The 19,265-nt window shown below is 36.4% G+C and overlaps 1 protein-coding gene across 9 annotated transcripts in view; it reads right to left on the bottom strand.

Annotated features, from left to right (window-relative positions):
- Eya1 (EYA transcriptional coactivator and phosphatase 1) overlaps positions 1-19,265 on the bottom strand; it is a 312,871-nt gene that overhangs the window by 120,011 nt on the left and 173,595 nt on the right. For all 9 annotated transcript variants that reach the window (XM_078017035.1, XM_040293957.2, XM_005335818.5 and 6 more), the window contains one exon: positions 2,927-3,004. In XM_078017035.1, coding sequence (XP_077873161.1) covers positions 2,927-3,004 — 78 coding nt within the window. The remainder of the gene's footprint in view (positions 1-2,926; positions 3,005-19,265) is intronic.

Raw genomic sequence — 19,265 nt, 5'->3', positions numbered from 1 at the left:
ACACTAGGAACTCGGTTGGGCATGCAGAAATGGGATGTGTAAAACGGGATGTGTGATCGAGTTGGGGAAAGGAAAAGTAAAGCCCCACCCCCTCCACAAAAACTGCCATAGGCTACATCCACTGGTGCTTTTAATTTGTTTCGACTTTGTCCTAATTTGAGTCTTGTAGAGAAGTTACAAGAATAATATGAAAACTTCCCAGATAGCCTTCATCCAAATTCTCTACCATTATATTATATAAGCTTTATACTCAATACACTGTGTTTATGTGAATATATACACACGTAAATCTCACATTTGGGGGGAGTTTCCCAGAAATGAATGAATAAATATGTAAGTGTGTGTGTGTGTGTGTGTGTGTGTGTGTGTGTGTGTTGGTGTGTGTGTGTGTGGCCTAAAACTCCTTTAATATTTTAAATAATAATCCAGAAATCCAGATTAATTTTAATTTCCTGGGACTAGAATAACCTACAGCAAAGGGAATGTCTCCAGATCATCTATCAAAGTAAATAATACAGTCACATTACCATTAGTGAACTTCAAATGGCATTTCCTGCAGAGCCTTGGGAGCATATGAACAACCAATATCTCCCTACCTACGTCAGCACATATGAGAGTTACCCGAATGATTTTCCTGTCCTCATAAATATTTCAGTTTTTATTTCTTTAAACAAGGAATCCCTTTACCATAGCACATTATCAAAATTGGGAGAAACAGTGATGCAATACTATTATCTGCATATACCTTCAAAAATCAATTATCTCTTTGTAGCATATGTTTAACTTGTACTTAAAAATTGTTACTTTTGAAAAATACAAATGTCACACACTGCATTGTTTAAAAAAAAAGATATTTAGGGAAAAAAAAAACAAAATCACAAAGAATGAAATTCAAATTTTATTCTTCCACCCAGAGAGTGTCACCGTTAATTTTTGTACCCATACACAGAGGCACACATCTATACACATAAATGCCTTTCTTTTGAAACTTAACTGATAAGTCTATACATGTTATTCTCATGTAACCTGCTTTTTACTTTAGAGTTAACCTTTTCTCATGTCATTTAGAAAAGCTGCATATGAATCTGTCATGTAGACAGTGCTTCCTTGACATTCTTCCCTTCCTTCACTTCTATTCAATGCTTTCTCTTCTTCCCCAATCACTCCTGTTTCCATTTGATCCTCTACCCAACTCTTTCATATATGAGTGTGTATGTGTGTTTTCCCTGGGTTCTTTCTGAACCCTATTATTGCCTGCTAACTTTAATCTCCAGTATAGTTTCAAAATTCCCTTTTCAAATCTTTCCTGGGCTCCAATCCCACTTGACATCTTCAGGTAGATGATATCTCATATTCAACATGCCCAAAACTGAGGTCACCATTTTTCTTTGTCAATTTTTCTCCTATTTCCTAGCTCCTCTCTCTCAGCCACACTCACCTCCCATGTCCATTCATCACTAATGACTATGAATCTCACTTCATAAATACACTGAATCCATCCTTCCCATACTTAGGGACAACACTTATGTTGTCTTCAATATTTCTTGCCCAAGTTAATAAAAAAAAAAATCCTCTAATTGGCCTCTCCAGTTAAGTATCCCAAAACCATCCTGCCCAACAATCATGGCTCTGGATTATGAATATAAGCATGAAATCTCTTCCTGTGATGCTTCCCATTGCACTTAGGATGAAACAAACTCTGTGGAGGGCATATAAGCCTCTTCAGACTCTGGCCTCCCTCTGCAGCACATCCTTGCTGTTCATAGACAAACTAAGAATGCTGAACCATTAGTTTTCCCAAGCTGCCCGCACTATGTACTGTGCTCCCTGCCCATAGAGGGGCCCATCTGTCCAACATCCCCATCTCTAGTTCTACATGTGCTTTCTTCCTACTCATTTTTTTTTTAATAGAGTGAAGCCACCTATTCTGGACACCTTCCCTAACCAGCCCGTCCCAGCCTGGTCTCCACTGGGTCTCTTCCTGTTCTTAGGGCTTCCCAGTCTTCCCTCTGACATTACCAAACAGCTCTATGAAGGTTTGGTCATTTGTTCACTCCATCATGCCCTGAACTAAGACCATTTCCATACATCTATGCATTCATAATAGGTCTGAGCACACTGTCTGGCTTAAGTCAAAATCCAAAAAATGTTTTCCAAAAGAACAAATGGATTTAATATTATGCTTTCTTATTTCTTTATTGTTTCTTACCTGGTATCATTAGTATTGATGAAGTGTACATTTATATTTAATTTTATCTCTCTATATAATCCCCTTTAGTTGTGATGTATATTAAATATGTAACCCTGAGAGCTAGATTAAATCAGTCACAAATTCATGAAAGTACAGCATTTCTGACTGAGAGGTCTTATAAATATAGCAGATATTATGAGAAGGGTTGAAATTTTTAAAAATATTTTTGATATAAAGAACTTAAATGAAATAGTGTAAGCTGGATAACTTGGCAAATAGTATCTCACAGTTATTTCATCACTACACTACCTTCTTGTCAGTAATCTTGTCATGACAGATATAAAACTTGGCCATTTCCTTTAGCAGAGACAGATTCTATTAATGGGAAAGAGATAAAATATGACTTAAGAATTTAATACTGTTTCACAGAGTCTATTTAACTTAGCTATATTATTTACATGATAACTATTTAAAAGGATGATGGGCAAGTCTATTCAAGAAGTAAAGGTCAGATTCTGCCAGCCCAAATTCACATGATGGGAGAAAGGATACAAACAAGATCTAAATGGAGAAACAGTTCATCACACTGAATAAAAATATCCAAATTTGGTCATATGTGATTCTGAGCAAAGCTATAATTTATATGTATATTTATACATATGTACACAGGCATCTATATAAATACATTAGAATAATATTAAATATTAGTGTGAAAATCTAATACATGTTCCTTACCTGAACCTGAGAAATTGTCTAAAGACCCGTCTGCTGTTGTTGAAGCTATTTCGCTGCTGCTCATTGGCTCTGTTTTAACTACAAAAATAAACATACGTCATATATCCAATTAATAGTTGTTTGTAAAGGCGTGGTACAACATTCAAATAATGGCAAGAAATTCACCTTTCCCATTGGAATATAAATCAGGTTAATATTCTTGATAGAATCTCTTCTAAAAAAAATCATGTCTTTTCCCCTAATAAAGCAATCTACAGGCTGATATTGTAGTTTAGTGGAACAGTGCTTGCCTAGCATGCATGAGGTACTAGGTTTGCTCCTCAGAATTTCATAAAAATAAGTAAATAAAATAAAGGTATTGTGTCCATCTACAATTAAAAATTTAAAAAAGAAAGCAACCTATTATTACAAGTTACCTTTTAAAAGCAACACTTTACAAGTAAACTCATTGTTCTCTTATATATTTACTAAATAATATTAATAAATAATACCTTTCAAATGTGATAGGGAATATTTCCTGGCATTTATGGAAAAATCTTTATTATTTGGCCAGTCAAAAAGATAAAACAAAATGAATTGAAGCTGGGGGAAATAATTTGCTGTCTAAACACCAGCAAGATTTCAAGACACTTCAGGGAAGGTATGTACATACATACCACACAGGTGCACACACATGCTTTATCACATTATGTAGCAGGAATCAAAGACAGTAATCCATTAAATTGAGAACTATCACCAAGTCAGATAAAACTGCCAATTCATCAAAATTTTATATATACTTAGTCCCAGAAACAACACACTATGAAGAACAAATGAAGTTTTCCACCTCAAAATAGAATGAAGGATAGGAGACAGTTTATGGATTAATTATATACAAATGATCTTTGATAAAGTTCCTTTTGGTAAAGCAGGAAATTTATGCTATAGAGTCTCCAAAGTAATCCTCTCCCCTGATAGATTAATTGAATTATTGTACTCCACCAAATGAGCCAGACCATCTCAGAACATCTACCTTTTTCCTCCCTAGTTTTCAAAGGAGGAGCTATGATTATTTGTTTTTCCTGGAAACTTCTGGATCAAAGGCCATCTTTGGAACTTGCCTACCCTACTTTGTGGAAGTTACTCGTTCCCCATTAATAGGTTTTTCAGAAACGGGACACTAATTTTTAAAGGCAACCTAAAAATTCCTGGTATGCTTCCTGAATTGAAAACTTCAACAAGAAAATAATCAGGGAGGCTTTGCTCACAAAGTGAACATATTCTAAAAACTGAGAAGATGACAGAGAAATGTAGCTCTTCCTTCTTCCAACATGGCCGAGCTCTAAGAAATACCAAGTAGAAGACAGATTCATTCCACTCCTAGTATTTTACAAAAGCATAATGAGTAGTTTTCAAATAAGCATTATAAATAGATGTATCAGATAGTCACTTTCAAAGAAATTAATTATTTAGATGGGTTCTAAACAAGGTTGGGGGAAAAAAAAACAGCGAGACTAATGAAATCACTGGGCCTGATTGTTTTCATGTAGACCACACAACAGTGAAACTGAAGTTGTAACTGAAGTTTTTGCTTTTCTGCCAGTTGTTTTGGGTTAGAAGTCTTAATTGATATTAACAAATTCTGACATAAGCCTGTATTTCCCTTCTTTCTCCATGCCACCAGCAACCTAATGATCTTGCTCTTCAGAACCACTATACTGCCAGGGCTTTAGGAACGCCAGTATTTCACAACTAGTGCAGTTTCAAAGAGACCTCCCCAATTGTCCTAATCACACCTTATCCCACTTATAAAAGAACACATGTAATGCTTTGTACACATGAAAACCATAGTTCTATATTACTCTGTGCTGGACAGATAACTACTGGGATTCTGAACTCAGAATCAAACCCCAAAAGCTTAGCAAAAGATTAGAATAAGGTGTGATGGAAGCAGGTCATATATAGTGCCTACTCTGTGTCAGTCTTTATAGACATTAATTCTTCAAGACAACTCTATACGTAGATCTCAGAATTCATTCATAAACTCCCTGGTCAGGTATTGTTTTCTTGTTTTACATGCAAAAATTGAAACCAGAGAGGGTAGGAAAATGCCCAAAGCCACAGAAGAAGAGACAAAAAAAATATTAATTTTCAATGTGATTTTACTCCAAGGACCACAAACAAAGCTTGGATAATGATAATAAATGGCACTTCCCATTGTTAGAGCCACTCTACAAGAGCAAGGCAGCTGAGTCACAGTGTCACACACTGTGGTAGAATGGAAAATGAAATCCCAGCACTCCCTGCCTGCCCTCCAAGATTCTCAGAGCTTGCAGTGTAGTAAACTTGCTGGAAGATCTGAAGCAGAAGTTTCATGCCCAAGTGTCGGGAAAAGAGAAAAAGGGAATTCTTGTACTGTGTAGAGTGTTATTCCAAATTACTTTCTAAGTCTGCAAAATCTACGGTCTATGATTCTATTGATTAGACTACACAATTGCTTTGTAAAAGCTTGCCTATAACATCAATCCCTGTACCCCTAAAACCTACACCAGCTCTTCTCCATGTGATTAGTTTAATCAAATGTAACTGTCACTCCCAAGAGGCACATTGTTATACTTGAAATCCATTAAAACTAGGCAAAAAGAATAGAAAGGAAGGGAAGATGATAGGTTTTCTTTTAGGATCCAAGTTCATTGCTTTTTGCCTTTGTTCAAATATACCCATCTATACACTGAGAAATAAAGACTCCCAATGAATCCAATTTTTAAAAAGGTTCACTGTTGAAGGGAAGAGGATGTACTTAAAGGAACTACCAGGATTTTCATGATTGTATCAGGTCCTGTAATTGAATACTTTGATCGCCAGGGACCAGATGCTAAAAAGACTACTGATTTATTGGGATGTAAAATAGTGTCCAAGGGAAAGTCAGAAAGAACAGAGACTATGCTGGCTTTGTTGTTGCCAACTATATACCTATGTAGAGTAGAATTATAAGGACAAAAATAATCTAGCAAACAAAAGGTTACCCATTTCATCCCCACTAGTATGAGCACATTTACCAGTAGGCTACAGATGACATAAAGGACCACCTCTCCAAGATTTTGAACTTAAAAACATCACATCATGAAGTTTTTTAAGTTTTAGATACTTAAGGTAGTGTAACAGCTGGGAATAGCTATCCCATCTAAGCTACCTGTTTGAAAAGCAAAATCTGTGAGTGATCTATGCTCCTCTAAATATCCAGTATTACCTCCCTGACACTTTTTTGTCATTTACTATCAGACTATTAGAAAAGAGACTGAATTTTTTTGTTCTCGTTTGCCCACATTCAAATATGTCTGTTTTTTTCCTCAAGTTTCCAATCTTCCATCTGATCTATTTAAGGACCTACTCATACTCATCCTTTACAAACTTCAGAAATTCCTCCTCTTTGTCCCTTTAATCTCCGTGGTCCCCCAGACTCCTTTAACTGGCCCCATACTCCAGGCTTGAGTTATGCATGGAAACTCTCCAGAGTATCACCCATCCAGAGTTCCAACTTTCAATCAATGCTTCAAGCTTTGGTGTTAAGAGTCAGAGAATGCAATTAAATGCTCTAAGACTTATTAAAACACATTTGATTCTTTGAGTTTAATTACCTTGTGTGCAAAATTAAAAGCCTTTTATCTTCATTACAAGAATGCAATAAGGATTCCTAAAAATCTATCTAAAGTACCTAGAATCAAGTAGGAGCTGAACCTATATTCATTATCACCATTAACACAAAGAGTCCTAGTAGTGTTGTTCTTCTTTTGGGCTGGATGCCCTTTTCTTTTCTGCTGGAGAGTAATACCAGGTAGTAATACTGAATAAAGAGTTGAAAGTACCAGCTTTGGAATTATCAATTGAATTTCAGTCTAGCTTTGCCACCAATGGTGTAAATATGGAATAAATTACTAATCTTATGTGCTCCTCAGCTTCCTCACCTGTTTTCGGGGATTGGATATGGATTACAATATATTCATGAGAGAATTAAATAAAGATAAATGAAAATACAAGGAAACCAGTAGAATAGAGGAAAGGAATTGAGAGGGAGCTAGAAAAGGAGGAAAAGGGAAGAACTTGGAAATAGAATTGACCCATATGCTATGTGCATGTACAAATATACCACAAAGAATCCCACTTTTATCTATAATTATAATGCACTAATTTAAAAAATGGTTATGGAGTGGGAAGAGGAGAGGTAGGGAATGATATTAATCAAATTAGATTATTTGCATATATGGATGTCACAATGAATTCCACTATCATATTTATAAATATACCAATAAAAACTATAAAAGATAAATTACTATAAATCATTTAGTACTACACTAGGTCCAGAGTCCATGCTTTTTATAGTCAGTCCCTCTACTATTATTATATCATCTCTAATTATTTAATTTTGAAAAATCAAAGCATTTTGGTTTTTTTTCTTTGTTTTCCTATTTTTTTTTAAACAGTACTTGGAATTGCACCCTGGGTCTTGCACATGCCAGGCAAGCACCTTATTATGGAGCTATATCCCTACCCCAGAAAGCAATTTTTAAGGTATAGCTAATTGGGTCAAAATCTCATAAGCGTCACATTAAAGTTAAGCTTATTCTTTGAAAAGTAAATGAGAAGAATCTAAAGTGAAGTGACTTTTCTAAGATCAAGCATAAGGCAATGCCTCAGGATAGCTAAAATCAAATCAAGGTAACCTGGGGATAATTCAAGAAAGCAGGACTAAATTGTGATTACATTAAGAAAACTGATACCTTCATCAGAAAAGCCAGTGTATGCTCTTTCTGAAGGAAGATGAGGATAATATACTAAAGAGCTGGGATCAAGAATTCCGGGGAAAGATGTAATCATCTCTTTCTATCACACTTTAGGGTAAGCTGGCCTCTGAAAATGAGGAACCTGTCTTCCTTCACCATAAATTTAAGTGAAGAATTATCCATCATAGCGTGATGACATAACAATCAAGACCATCCAATTAAGCCATTCCACCATGATCCCATGTCCATCCAGCAACTTCTGGTTGTACTTTGAATATTACAGTCATGTAAATAAATCTCCAAGGAGATGACAGGCCAATCAGAGGAGACAAGGTCCATTAGATTAGATATATTTCTCACAATAAATTAAGAGAGCAGTTAAAGCAAGTTGATCCCCAAGGGGTAGCCCTGTCTGCTGGACTGAGAGCCAGCTGTGGTTTGAACAAGTTGTCTAGATACACACAGGAAAGGCACTGGCCAACATGACCAGCAGATCCTCCCCAGCCTGTATCCAAGCTCTTCTCGTGACTTTTCTTCAATGTCTTTGCTTGACACAAACTCAGCGTTCCTCTCAATTTTGCTTCCTACCATAATGCCAGCGGCTTCAAAACCTCAGTTCACCATCCCACTACTCCTCCTGCATCTCTGAGACTTACCTTCATCCAATTTTGGTTATTAAATGGCTCAGCTGTATCACTGCCTACAAATTTAGTACCTCCAAGAAATTCCACCTTTCACTTCCTGCATTGGCTTACTTTCACCAGACAGACTCTTATTGTTCACTAGAATATTCCATCTTTCCAAAGCCCTCTCCATTCTCCACTCTGGCATCACTAGTCTCACTTGCTCAGACTGGAACCCAGAGCCAGTGATGTCTAGCCCCACCAGAGAATGCCATTTTCTCAACCATCAAATTAGATTATTTGGAAACTCTAATCCCAGGATGGGGAATCTTTCACTGTTTGCCCTTCAGCTGCTGTTCCGGATGGAGAAGCAAGGTAGAATGGGTCATGATGAGCATGCTGACAGAGTGCACATAAATCCCATCTTTCTTCACTCCCTTGAATCATTTTGTTGCTTGACATTCCCTCTTTTCCATCTCTTGTCAACTGTTGGGGATGGTCTCCATGGAGTCTCTCCCACTTCCCTCAGGCTCCTGAACCATACTCCACTCTCTTAGCATATGTTCTCACCAAATATTTTGTAAAGAATGCTGAAACTGAATTAAATCTGTCATGTTCCCACAACATTTCCCAGTTTTTCTCAGTAATTTCAGTGGAAGTGTCCTTTCCTTTAGCAGGGCTTAATATCTACACTTTTCTTTTTCTTGCTCTCTCTTCCATATCTTCTTTACAATGCTATTCCATTATCTGGGTTCTTGGTATTCTCAATAACTCCATATGAATAGGTTGCTTCCCATTTTTCTAAAGACAGGTCTCTCCTATTATTACTTATTTATGGTGCCATGGATCAAATCCAGGGTCTCCAGCAGAGCAGACAAGTGCTCTATCACAGAGTTACCTCCAACACTTCCCTACTTTTGGGTTCTCTCTTATCCATGACACTTATTTTTCATAGCCAAATTTCCTGAAAATTTACTTTCGAATCCTTAGCATGTGCCCTCTATCTTTATTCCTTTGTATCATGCCTTTTACAGCTATTATTTTAATAATTGCCCAATACAAACATTCCTAAGTCTTGATTTTTCTTCATTATTCTGAAGAATGGGCTCTACTCCTTGCCTATTGTCTCATTGGTTGATACAGCATTAGTTCCCTCTTTCTCCAAACAGATTTCTTTATCTCCAGAGTTGTTTCTTTTGCTTATTTCACGGTTCTATAATTTCACCTCCTCTATACCTGTCTGAATTTTCTTTCACAATAATTTCTTTCTTACTATAGTTTTTTTTATTTATTTAAATGACCGTCATGTAGACAACTTCTAAGTCTTTACCTGTGTGCACATCCCCCCACTCCCCACACATGCAGGGACCGTCCAATCATTACATCCCAATTATACAATATCAAATATCTACCACAACATAAAATATCCCTCCATAGTATTCATCTCTCTTTTGCTTAATGTTCTCAGTCACATAGATGAAAAGTCTCCCTTCCATCCCGATTTCTCCTGCTTCTTCTTTCCTCAATTTGGATCTTAAGTATTCTCTGAAGGTGTGGTGCTACTGGAAAGTCTTGGAACCTTTAAGAGGAGGAGCTTAGTGGACAGTCTTTGGGTCCTGGGGTTCTGTCCTTAAAGGGACCTTGCCCCTTCTTCTTCTTCTTCTTCTGTTCCTACAGTGAGGTGAATAATTTGGCTCTGCCACACACTCCTTGCCATACTGTGCTGCTTTTGTCACAGGCTCAAAAGCAACAGGACCAACCAAAACTATGGACTGTGACCTCCAAACCTATGAGCTAAAATAGACCTCTTTTCTTTTTAAGTTGATTATCCTAGGAATTTGTTATAGTGATGGTAAAGTGACAAACACATCAAGTCTATAAATTCTACCTCTCTAATCTTTCACAACTGTTGTTGTGATTTCAGAGCCACTATCCCAATTACCATCTACCTCTTAAAAAAAAAAAAGTTCACAGGTTGGCTTTCCAGCTTCCATTTTTCCCTACTTCAGGCAGATTTTTATCTTTTTACAGCCTAGGTTTGCCTGGCACCCCTGCTCTGATGTCTTTGGCAGGCTCTCCATTTTCTCCTGAATTAAGTTTCTATTCCCTAATCATGTATTAAAGCCCCTCTTTGTTAACTTCCCATTCCCCTCACATAGTTTATATTTGCCTAAAAGCTAGTAATCTACAAGAATATGAAAGTATTTAAAAATACACTGTCCTATCTAATTGTCCTAACTTTTTTATGATACGCTAATCCCCATTCCACAAATAAAGCTCCACGCATCCCTACGCAGACATTTAAGCCAAACTGGCCAAATAACATGTTTAAAGCTTCCTCCTTGCTTCCATTTTGCTAGTGCTTTACCCCATGATATTAGTCTATCTAGTTTCATCATGACTAAGTCATATACTTGAAATTTCAACCAAAATTCCAAGTGTTCCAAGAAGTCTTCCTTGACCTATTTCTCAGGTATGACTTTTCCCCCTTGAACTTCTAAGTTTGTGTTTGTGTCTCCTTTTTATCTGATTCTACCTCATTTTGTCTTTCATAGTTTTACTCATTTTAATGCATAATAAATATTTTTCATGGTAGGAGTTACACCATTTTACATTATTATATCTCTCTAGATATAATGCCTGCCTTGCAATTGGAATACAGTATTTATTGTAGAAATGGTTAAAGGTAAAAAAAATGGTTAAAGGTAAAAAAAATGTGTAAAAAACTGATTACAACAAATTTCATTCCATTAGACGATTACAGGAGCAATTAAAAATACTCCCGAAACATGAGATTTGTTCCTCCCAAATTATCATTCGGTGGGTGAACTTATGTGCAAGTTCTTGCAAAGTGTCTCATTGACAGAACACATGTAACATACTTTAAAAAAAAAAAAACAAAGTGCTTTTTAGAGAAGACACATTAGCATAAAATAATATCAATCAATATTCATTTGTATGTTTAGAGAAGACTCTGCCTCAATCAGTAAAAAGAGAAATAAACTATCATAGATTTAATAATAATTCATGGAGCATGACTAACCAAAGGCAAATATTGAATATTACTGCAAATATGCCTCAAAAGAGCCCTTCATAAAGCAACTCTGCACATGATTATGCTGTTGAGATCACTAAAGAAAAACACAACCATCCAATGTCATGGTTTAGATCCAATGACAATATAACTCACAGATTTAAAGACTCTCTTTCTTAAACCATAAGGCAGAAATGAAAATGTATGCTTTTAAAATCTTTGTCAAATGATCCAAAAGGGACAATAGCACTAAAGGCATATGGAAAGAGAAAGAATAAAACTGTTCCATAAAACAGGAGAGTGGAAAATCACATTTCTAAATGTCTACATTTTTTTATGATGCCATGCTTTAAAAACACATGATTGAATTAATTACTATCAGTAGTCATTGAACTATTTCCTCATTGAAAAATATATAAATCCATGAACTAGATGTTTTATTTTTAGTTAATTCCCATTTAGAAAATTAGGTGTGGGCTGGGGATATGGCTCAAGTGGTAGCGCGCTCGCCTGGCATGCGTACGACCCGGGTTTGATCCTCAGCACCACATACCAACAAAGATGTTGTGTCCACCAAATACTAAAAAATAAATATTAAAAAAAAATTCTCTCTCTCTCTCTCTCTCTCTCTCTCTCTCCCTCTCTCTCTCTCTCCTCTCTCTCTTAAAAAAAGAAAATGAGGTGTCTATGTTTGGCCTGTCATCCCTCTAAATGTTAAAAAAAAAAAAAAGATGACTTTAAGTATTAGAAGAGGGTAGAAAAAAAACAAGCTCTTCAAAAGGGCATAACTGTATGACCTTCTGAAAATCAAATTAACACATTTTGACTAAACTTGAACTTAAGGGTATACAAGACCAACACTGAATGTTAGTCAATTCCAAAATCTGGTATTCACAGGAAGTGTAGTAGTGACATTTAACAGTGACTTATGTGGAGAGCTAGACTAGCTGACATTGTCTGTAGAAGCGATAATTAATGGTAAAGATGGAGTGCACCTTTGATGTGTCTTTTGCAACTCTACTTTCCTATTTTTAGTGACTCTCATTCTTGTCTCACTAGCTGCCTGAACTATCACATAATCTCTGTACAGATTGCACAAGCCACCATCCTGTAGCCCATCTCTCCCCCAATCAAATCTATCCTTGAAATTGATGCCAGATTAATCTTAAACCCTTTTATCATACAGGTCCCTTCCTCAAAAACATTCACTAGCTTCTCTACTCCACCACAAAGTCCAAATTCCTTAGCCTAGTGTTCAGGGTCCTCCACTGTTTGGCTGGAGCTGATCCTCCCAACCTTATCTACTATCAATTTCTTCTCCAGCGAAACTGGTCTCCTCACAGTCTCCCAAACTATCCTACCTTTGTTCCTATTGTTCCCTCATTTAGAATGCATTCCATCCCTTTTTGACCTATTCAAATTCTACCCATTCCCCAACACTGAGCTCAAATTCCATCTCCTTCTTGAAGCCTGGCCAGACCCTAGCAAGCTGAAGAGCTCTTTCTTCTGAACTGAGAGGACTTTTGTTTGCATCAGTGGCTTCTAACCTGCTTGGGAATGAAGCCCTCTTTCTAAAACCAAAATATTGCAGAACTCAAATGATTGCCTATGTTTACCCTGTTGATGAAGAAGGTGCAGAATGACAAAAACCTACTGTGAATCTATAGATGAAAATTTGTATTTTAATAATCATTAACACGTGTGGTTTGTCAATTTTCTCATTCAGTGGATCAAGCTTTTTACATAAGAGAACTGGCTGACCTTTGGTACTAGTTCCCGTCTCCCAGGAACTCTGAGCCACAGAATGAAAAATTCGAGCCTTCATAATTTACCTGGATTATTGCCTTTTAGTTTTCAAAAGTATTGCCAAGTATTCAAAAGTCTTATATCTCCCAACAGGACTATGAGTTCCTTAAAGCAGTAGTGTTTATCTTCTAGAATCTAGCATTGCTTTTCATACACAATCAAAACTAAATAAATGTTTGCTTCCCATTTCCTTAAATATTGTATTATAAAGTTTATCATACATAAAAATAATTATGTAGTGAATAACCATAAACTTGCCATCTGGATTCAACAATTAATATTTTACTATATATTTGCTATGTCTATCCTTCAAAAAAATCTCATTTCTCATATATTTCAAAATCAGTTACAGAGAGAAACATTTCCCCTAAACATTTCAGCATCCATGTCATTAACTAGGGCTTATATTTACTTATGGCTCTTTTTATTTTAAGTAAAATGTATATATATTGAAATGAACCAATCTTAAATATGCCATTCAATGACTTTTAAAAGATACATGCATTTAGAAACCAACATAGGATCTAAATCTTTTTAGCTTATTAGGATAATGGAAGCATGGCACAACAATATGAAAAGATTGCCTCTGTTTTAAGAATTTAAGCAATACAATGCTCTCATTTTCCTACACAGGCAATGTTCATATAGCTTTCTGAATGGAAGAGTAACAATTTTAAAAGTAGTTTATATTTATTGAGCTCTTCCTATATGCCAGGCATAGTGCTAAGCACTTTATAAACAAACACTTCAGAACTTTACAGCTGGTTTGCTGCTTATGGCAACTATATGAGACATTTATTACAATTGTATCATTTCAAAGATGAGAAAACTGTAGACTCAAGAAGTAAAACAACTAGCCCAGGGTTACAACACTAGTTTTCAAACTTTTAAGTTAATTTATCTTTAATAAATCCACCAAAGAGTTCAGCATTTTCCAATTAGGGTTCTATCATCCTTAATCATTGCTCTGATATAGACCTAGGGAATCAGTAAGCAACAGGGCAATAGGATTGTCTGAGAATACCAGGGCACTGAATAAAAGTATATCAGTGTATGTTGCAAATTAACAGATGGTAAACTAAACTAGTGTATGAAGATTGGAAGCAGATGAGTTGGCTTGGACTCAGAATCTCAATCACATCAATATGGAAAAATGACTTATTTACCTAAAATGTAATCAATCTACCAAATGATTAGTACCCTTTTCCCATCCTTCACCCACTCACAGGAGCATCCAGACACAAACCCTCCCCACACTGAGTATTAATCAAGTGAGCACTTAAGGACTGCAAGTACTGCCAGCACGGGCAGAGGCTGAGTCACTATGTGTGGGGCTCCAAGGAGGAGAAAATACCCTTTCCTACTGCATAGTCAGTCCCAAAGGATACGTTTCTTTTAAAAAATATAACATTTAATATTACTTAATAATAACTGCTATTTCTTTTAACATGCAGTCAATGACAGTAACCATCCTTTGTGTGTTAGACAGACTCATGTCATGACACCCCGTAAGAAAGGGGCAATCCTCATTTTACATTGAAAGAAGCAGAGGCTCAGTAATACTAAGAGCAGCCAATGGATAGCAAGCACTTCCTAAGAATTCGACTCTGTTCTTAACTTACTTAACCAACCTAGTGACACGGCAGGTAGGTAGCCCTACCATCTTCATTTCCCAGACTAAGACGCAGAGGTATCACACTAGGTAGCCGGTGAGTGGTAGAGCTCAGAGATGCCTCCAACAGAGGCACCCTGGCCTCAGGACTCCCTCTGACCCCCTGCTCTGCTGCTTCTCAAAATTTGCCTTAGCTATATCCTGCACTAATAGCAAAACTGAGTTGTTGTTGTTGTTGTTGTTGTTGTTGTACTAGGGATTGAACTTGGGGGCACTTGACCACTGATCCACATCCCCAACCCTATTTTGTATTTTCTCTAGAGACAGGGTCTCACTGAGTTGCTCAGTGCCTTGCTTTTACTGAGGCTGGCTTTGAGTTCACAATCCTCCTGCCTCAGCCTCCCCATGGCTGGAGCCATGGGATTACAAGTGTGCACCACTACACCTGGCCCAAACTGAGACTTTTTTTTTTTTTTAACCCCAATCAGTCCGACTGGAAAATTCATGCTTTCACCATCATGCGATACTGATGTCCTATTTTTAAACATTTTGACTCCTTTCCCAGTTTACTTTCCTTAAGGCAAGGATGTCATTGAGCTGAAAGAATAATATGTAAATAAACACATGGTTTCAGGTCAAATGTCCTCATTACTTCTCACCTAGCATCCTTTCTCACTGCCCACCAACTCCTGAACATGGTTTCAAAATACTACTTAAGGGTACTTCTTAAAACATAAACCCAATCACATCACTCACCTATGTGTAAGCCGTCAGGTCTCTTATGCAAATTAATTCAAATTCCTGAACATGATACCTAAGGCCTTCAGCATGTTCCCTGGCTGACTGTCTTGGCCCTATTTCTGTGCACTGTGCGTGTCTCCCACAACATACATGCACACACTCTTCCAATTAGGAAAGTCTTTGCCAAAACTGTAAAAACCACATTCTCACTTTTACTACAGCCTGGATGTAACATTACTCTTTCAATTTCCCCCCACCTTTGAAATATTTTATCTCCAATTTTCATTCCTTTAATTTCTTACAAAAGTACTACACCTAATTAGATGAGCAGCCTTATCTATCATTCAGTTACATACTACATTGAAGTTGCTGCATCATTGCTAAAATACTTAATTCCAACAAAGTTTCCATTTATGAAACAAATTAGTGTGGGTCAAATGCAAGCCAGTTACCTTGATCAAATTCAAAATCAGTAACAATGTTGACTGTGGATGCTGTCTGGATGGACAGCCTATCATAGCTACTCTGAACTGGTCTGTGAAATGGTGAATTTCAATAATTTAAAAACCAAGCTCTAGAAAACTTCTTGAGCCTATTAATGCATTGTGAGTAGAATGATAAGATGCTTTCTGTTATAATCACCTTCATTATTTGCTTAGTACCAGAGGGCATTCATTTAATAAACATTTAGTGCTGAACCTTTTGCTGGATGCTGGGGATACAATACTGAACAAGGCTCTCCTGCCTCCAAGAAGCCTGGAGATTTTAACAGGCAGAACAAGCATGTAAGTGATGTTGTACATTTTTCATCTTGGTCTTAATCTTAGATAACATAAAAATTTCTTTAGACAGATAAAGTATTTCAGCAAGATGTCTAGAAATGTAAGAAGCACAAACAATGTGGATTCTGAAATTAGCCTGATGTGCCTTTGAATCTCTTCTCCAATACAGCTAACATGCATGCCATGTACACAGACTAGACACTTAACCTCTTTAAAATCAAGGGCATTAAAAGTCACCTTAAAGATTATATTAAAGTTAAAATAAAATGATGTGCTCAAATAAATAGTAAAAACTCAGTTCATAATTTGCTACACAGATTCTTTCCATTTAAAATTCCCCATATTAGTAATAAATGTAATGGTAAAATAGGTAAGCATCTTAGATATTGTTTCATTTTTCAGAAAGAAACACTGTTTCTAATTTGTTCTATGGGAAGCACATAAACATACCTCCTTGGAATGTGTTTGGTGGGATTCATCTGTATTTTGGAGTGTAATGAGATATTGGATGCATAAAATCAAACTGAAAAATGTGCAAAACTAGCAAATTACCATGAACATAACCAAAGTAAGTTTTCATTTCTAAATAATTTGGGATACTAAAACTTGACAACATAAATTCTTGATTAGCCTCTCAGAACTTACATTCTCTCTTTGTAAAGGTAACAAGCATTCAAAGAACAGCTAAAGGACAGATTTTTTTTCCTAATTCAAAGTAAAAATTTAAAAACTGGTAAATTTGTAATATATAAATTTCTTCTATGATCTTGTATGCTTAGTGTTCAAGAGAGAAGAATGAATTACCCTTAGCCCTTAACTCCAAGTAAGCAAGGTGAGAATTCACACACACAATACACACACCACAAGTACCACCACCACCATCACTTTATCTATACACTGCTTACCCCAAGGCACTCTTGGAAGAAGTCAGAAATTATTTAAAGCAAGAAATCTATGAACAAAGAGATATGAATTAGTCTAAAAGTTCATGTCTCCTTGGAGGGAACTAGAACTTTCTCCCAGAAAATAGGATGATCTTGGGAAAATGTGTTTCTGTTCATACTGAAGTTCTGGCCCATTCAGGGCAGAGATGCCATAGATCTATGATTCTCTGATCTATTAGCAACTGAAAATAACTGAGGGCTTTCTGTATCTAGTTACTAGTTTATCAAAAAGCCCAGATGTCTAGAACACATGAACCTAGCTGCAGTCAATAAGCACTTGAATTCCCAAGTTTAGTGAGCTACAGATGATAGGCTATAGAGTGTATCTGTTACTCTGCTCATCACTTTATTCACATGCTACCCCTTTATTCCTCTTACCTCACCTCCTCTATAGCCAAACACAGCTCCTTGCTGTTCCTAGAACATACCAAACATATTCCCAACTCTCGGCTCTGGCAACTGCTGTTCCTATAGAGTCCCTACCAAATGCCAACATAGTGTCCTTTGGTCAATCGGGTTCTCAAAGTCAAGAGAAATGTGACCAAATTGGGACCAAATTTACCATCAACTTCAAAATATTTCCTGAGGTAGAAAACATTTAGTTTGAGCAGTAGCAACTGCAACTGCTTTTTGAATTTCACAGTAATACTGCTGCAATCCAAATGTGCATATAATAATGACTATTATAATGAAAAGCAGAGATGACTTCCCATCTCTGTTTGATCTCCAAGAGGCTTAACACAGACAGAAGGCTAATGGAATTATAATTAAGTCTGAAGCTTTGAAAACTAGTTAGAGACAATCCCCCCCAAAGTTAACCTATTGATGCAATATGCCATGCACGCGTGACCACAGGAAGAAAACTCACACACCCGCTCACACCAGAACTTGAAGACCAGAGCGTAACTACCCTGTGGAGTCATCCTTATAAGGAAGCCCTCTGTCATCAAAGCCTCTGATGTTGTTCTGGTACAATTCTGCCGATTGCTAGGAAATGGTTTTCTCCATTTTGAAGGGATCAGTGTGGAAGAGAAAGCCAGGGAGGTATTAGAAAAGGCATTTGCAGAGGATGAGAATCACATATTGTCTTCATAGAATAACAGTGATCTAAATGTACAGGTTCCTGAATGAGACAGAACTAATTTATATACTTACTCAGAGAATTTATTATGGACCATCTTCCTTTAAACTTGCCATTTAACTTTCTAAGGCTTGGTTTAGAGAACAGGTATCACTATGACTATGGTTTATATATGATATAGTAATTAATAAATAGAGCCCTTAGAGTAAATTTCAAACATGCTACAATTTTTATATGACATGCTGTCAGCAAACCCAATGTAAGTTCAGTTATTATCCCCATTTTAAAGATGAGGAAACTGAGTCACACAGAAACTCATTTGCCTGAGTTCACTTGGCTAGTAAATCATGGAGCCAGGATTCAACTCCACACTCTCAACCATTCTGTTGGCAATCTCAAGGCATTTTCTGAAGATTAATTTAAAAAACAAAACAGAGATTGGTTAACATAATGACTAACAACAAGTTATTCATTAATATGAGCCATTTTTATTATTAGCAACATGAATGTGAAAATTATTCCCATATATATGATATAGTAAATATTAAATCCTAACAAATTATTTTGTTCATTCTTTCATGGCTTTTGCTTAAGAATAATTTATAAGAGGCCAATTTTGTGGCTATAAACAAATTCTAAAAATGCCACTTACAAACTCCTTTATTCATGATGCCCCTTAGTCTTCCAGAAATTAAATTTTGTGCAGAATGTAAACAATAATAAAATTAGATTACCATGTTTCTATTGACTTCAGAATATTTGACCAGATAGATAAACATAGCCTATAAAATGCAGCCTCAAACCATAATTTTATATACATCCACTCCAGTTTAGATATTTCCTGTAAGAAAAGATTTCTTAAAGATACTCTCACTGCATAGAATTATATCTTACTAAATCAAACTACCAGGAGAAAAAAACAAATTCAGATAATTTGCTAGTGTTCTCAGCTTTGC

Source organism: Ictidomys tridecemlineatus, chromosome 7 (genome assembly GCF_052094955.1).
Source record: "Ictidomys tridecemlineatus isolate mIctTri1 chromosome 7, mIctTri1.hap1, whole genome shotgun sequence".
Taxonomy (NCBI): Eukaryota; Metazoa; Chordata; class Mammalia; order Rodentia; family Sciuridae; genus Ictidomys; species Ictidomys tridecemlineatus.
The sequence above is the reverse complement of the archived record's forward strand: the minus strand, read 5'-3'. Positions and strand labels throughout refer to the sequence as shown.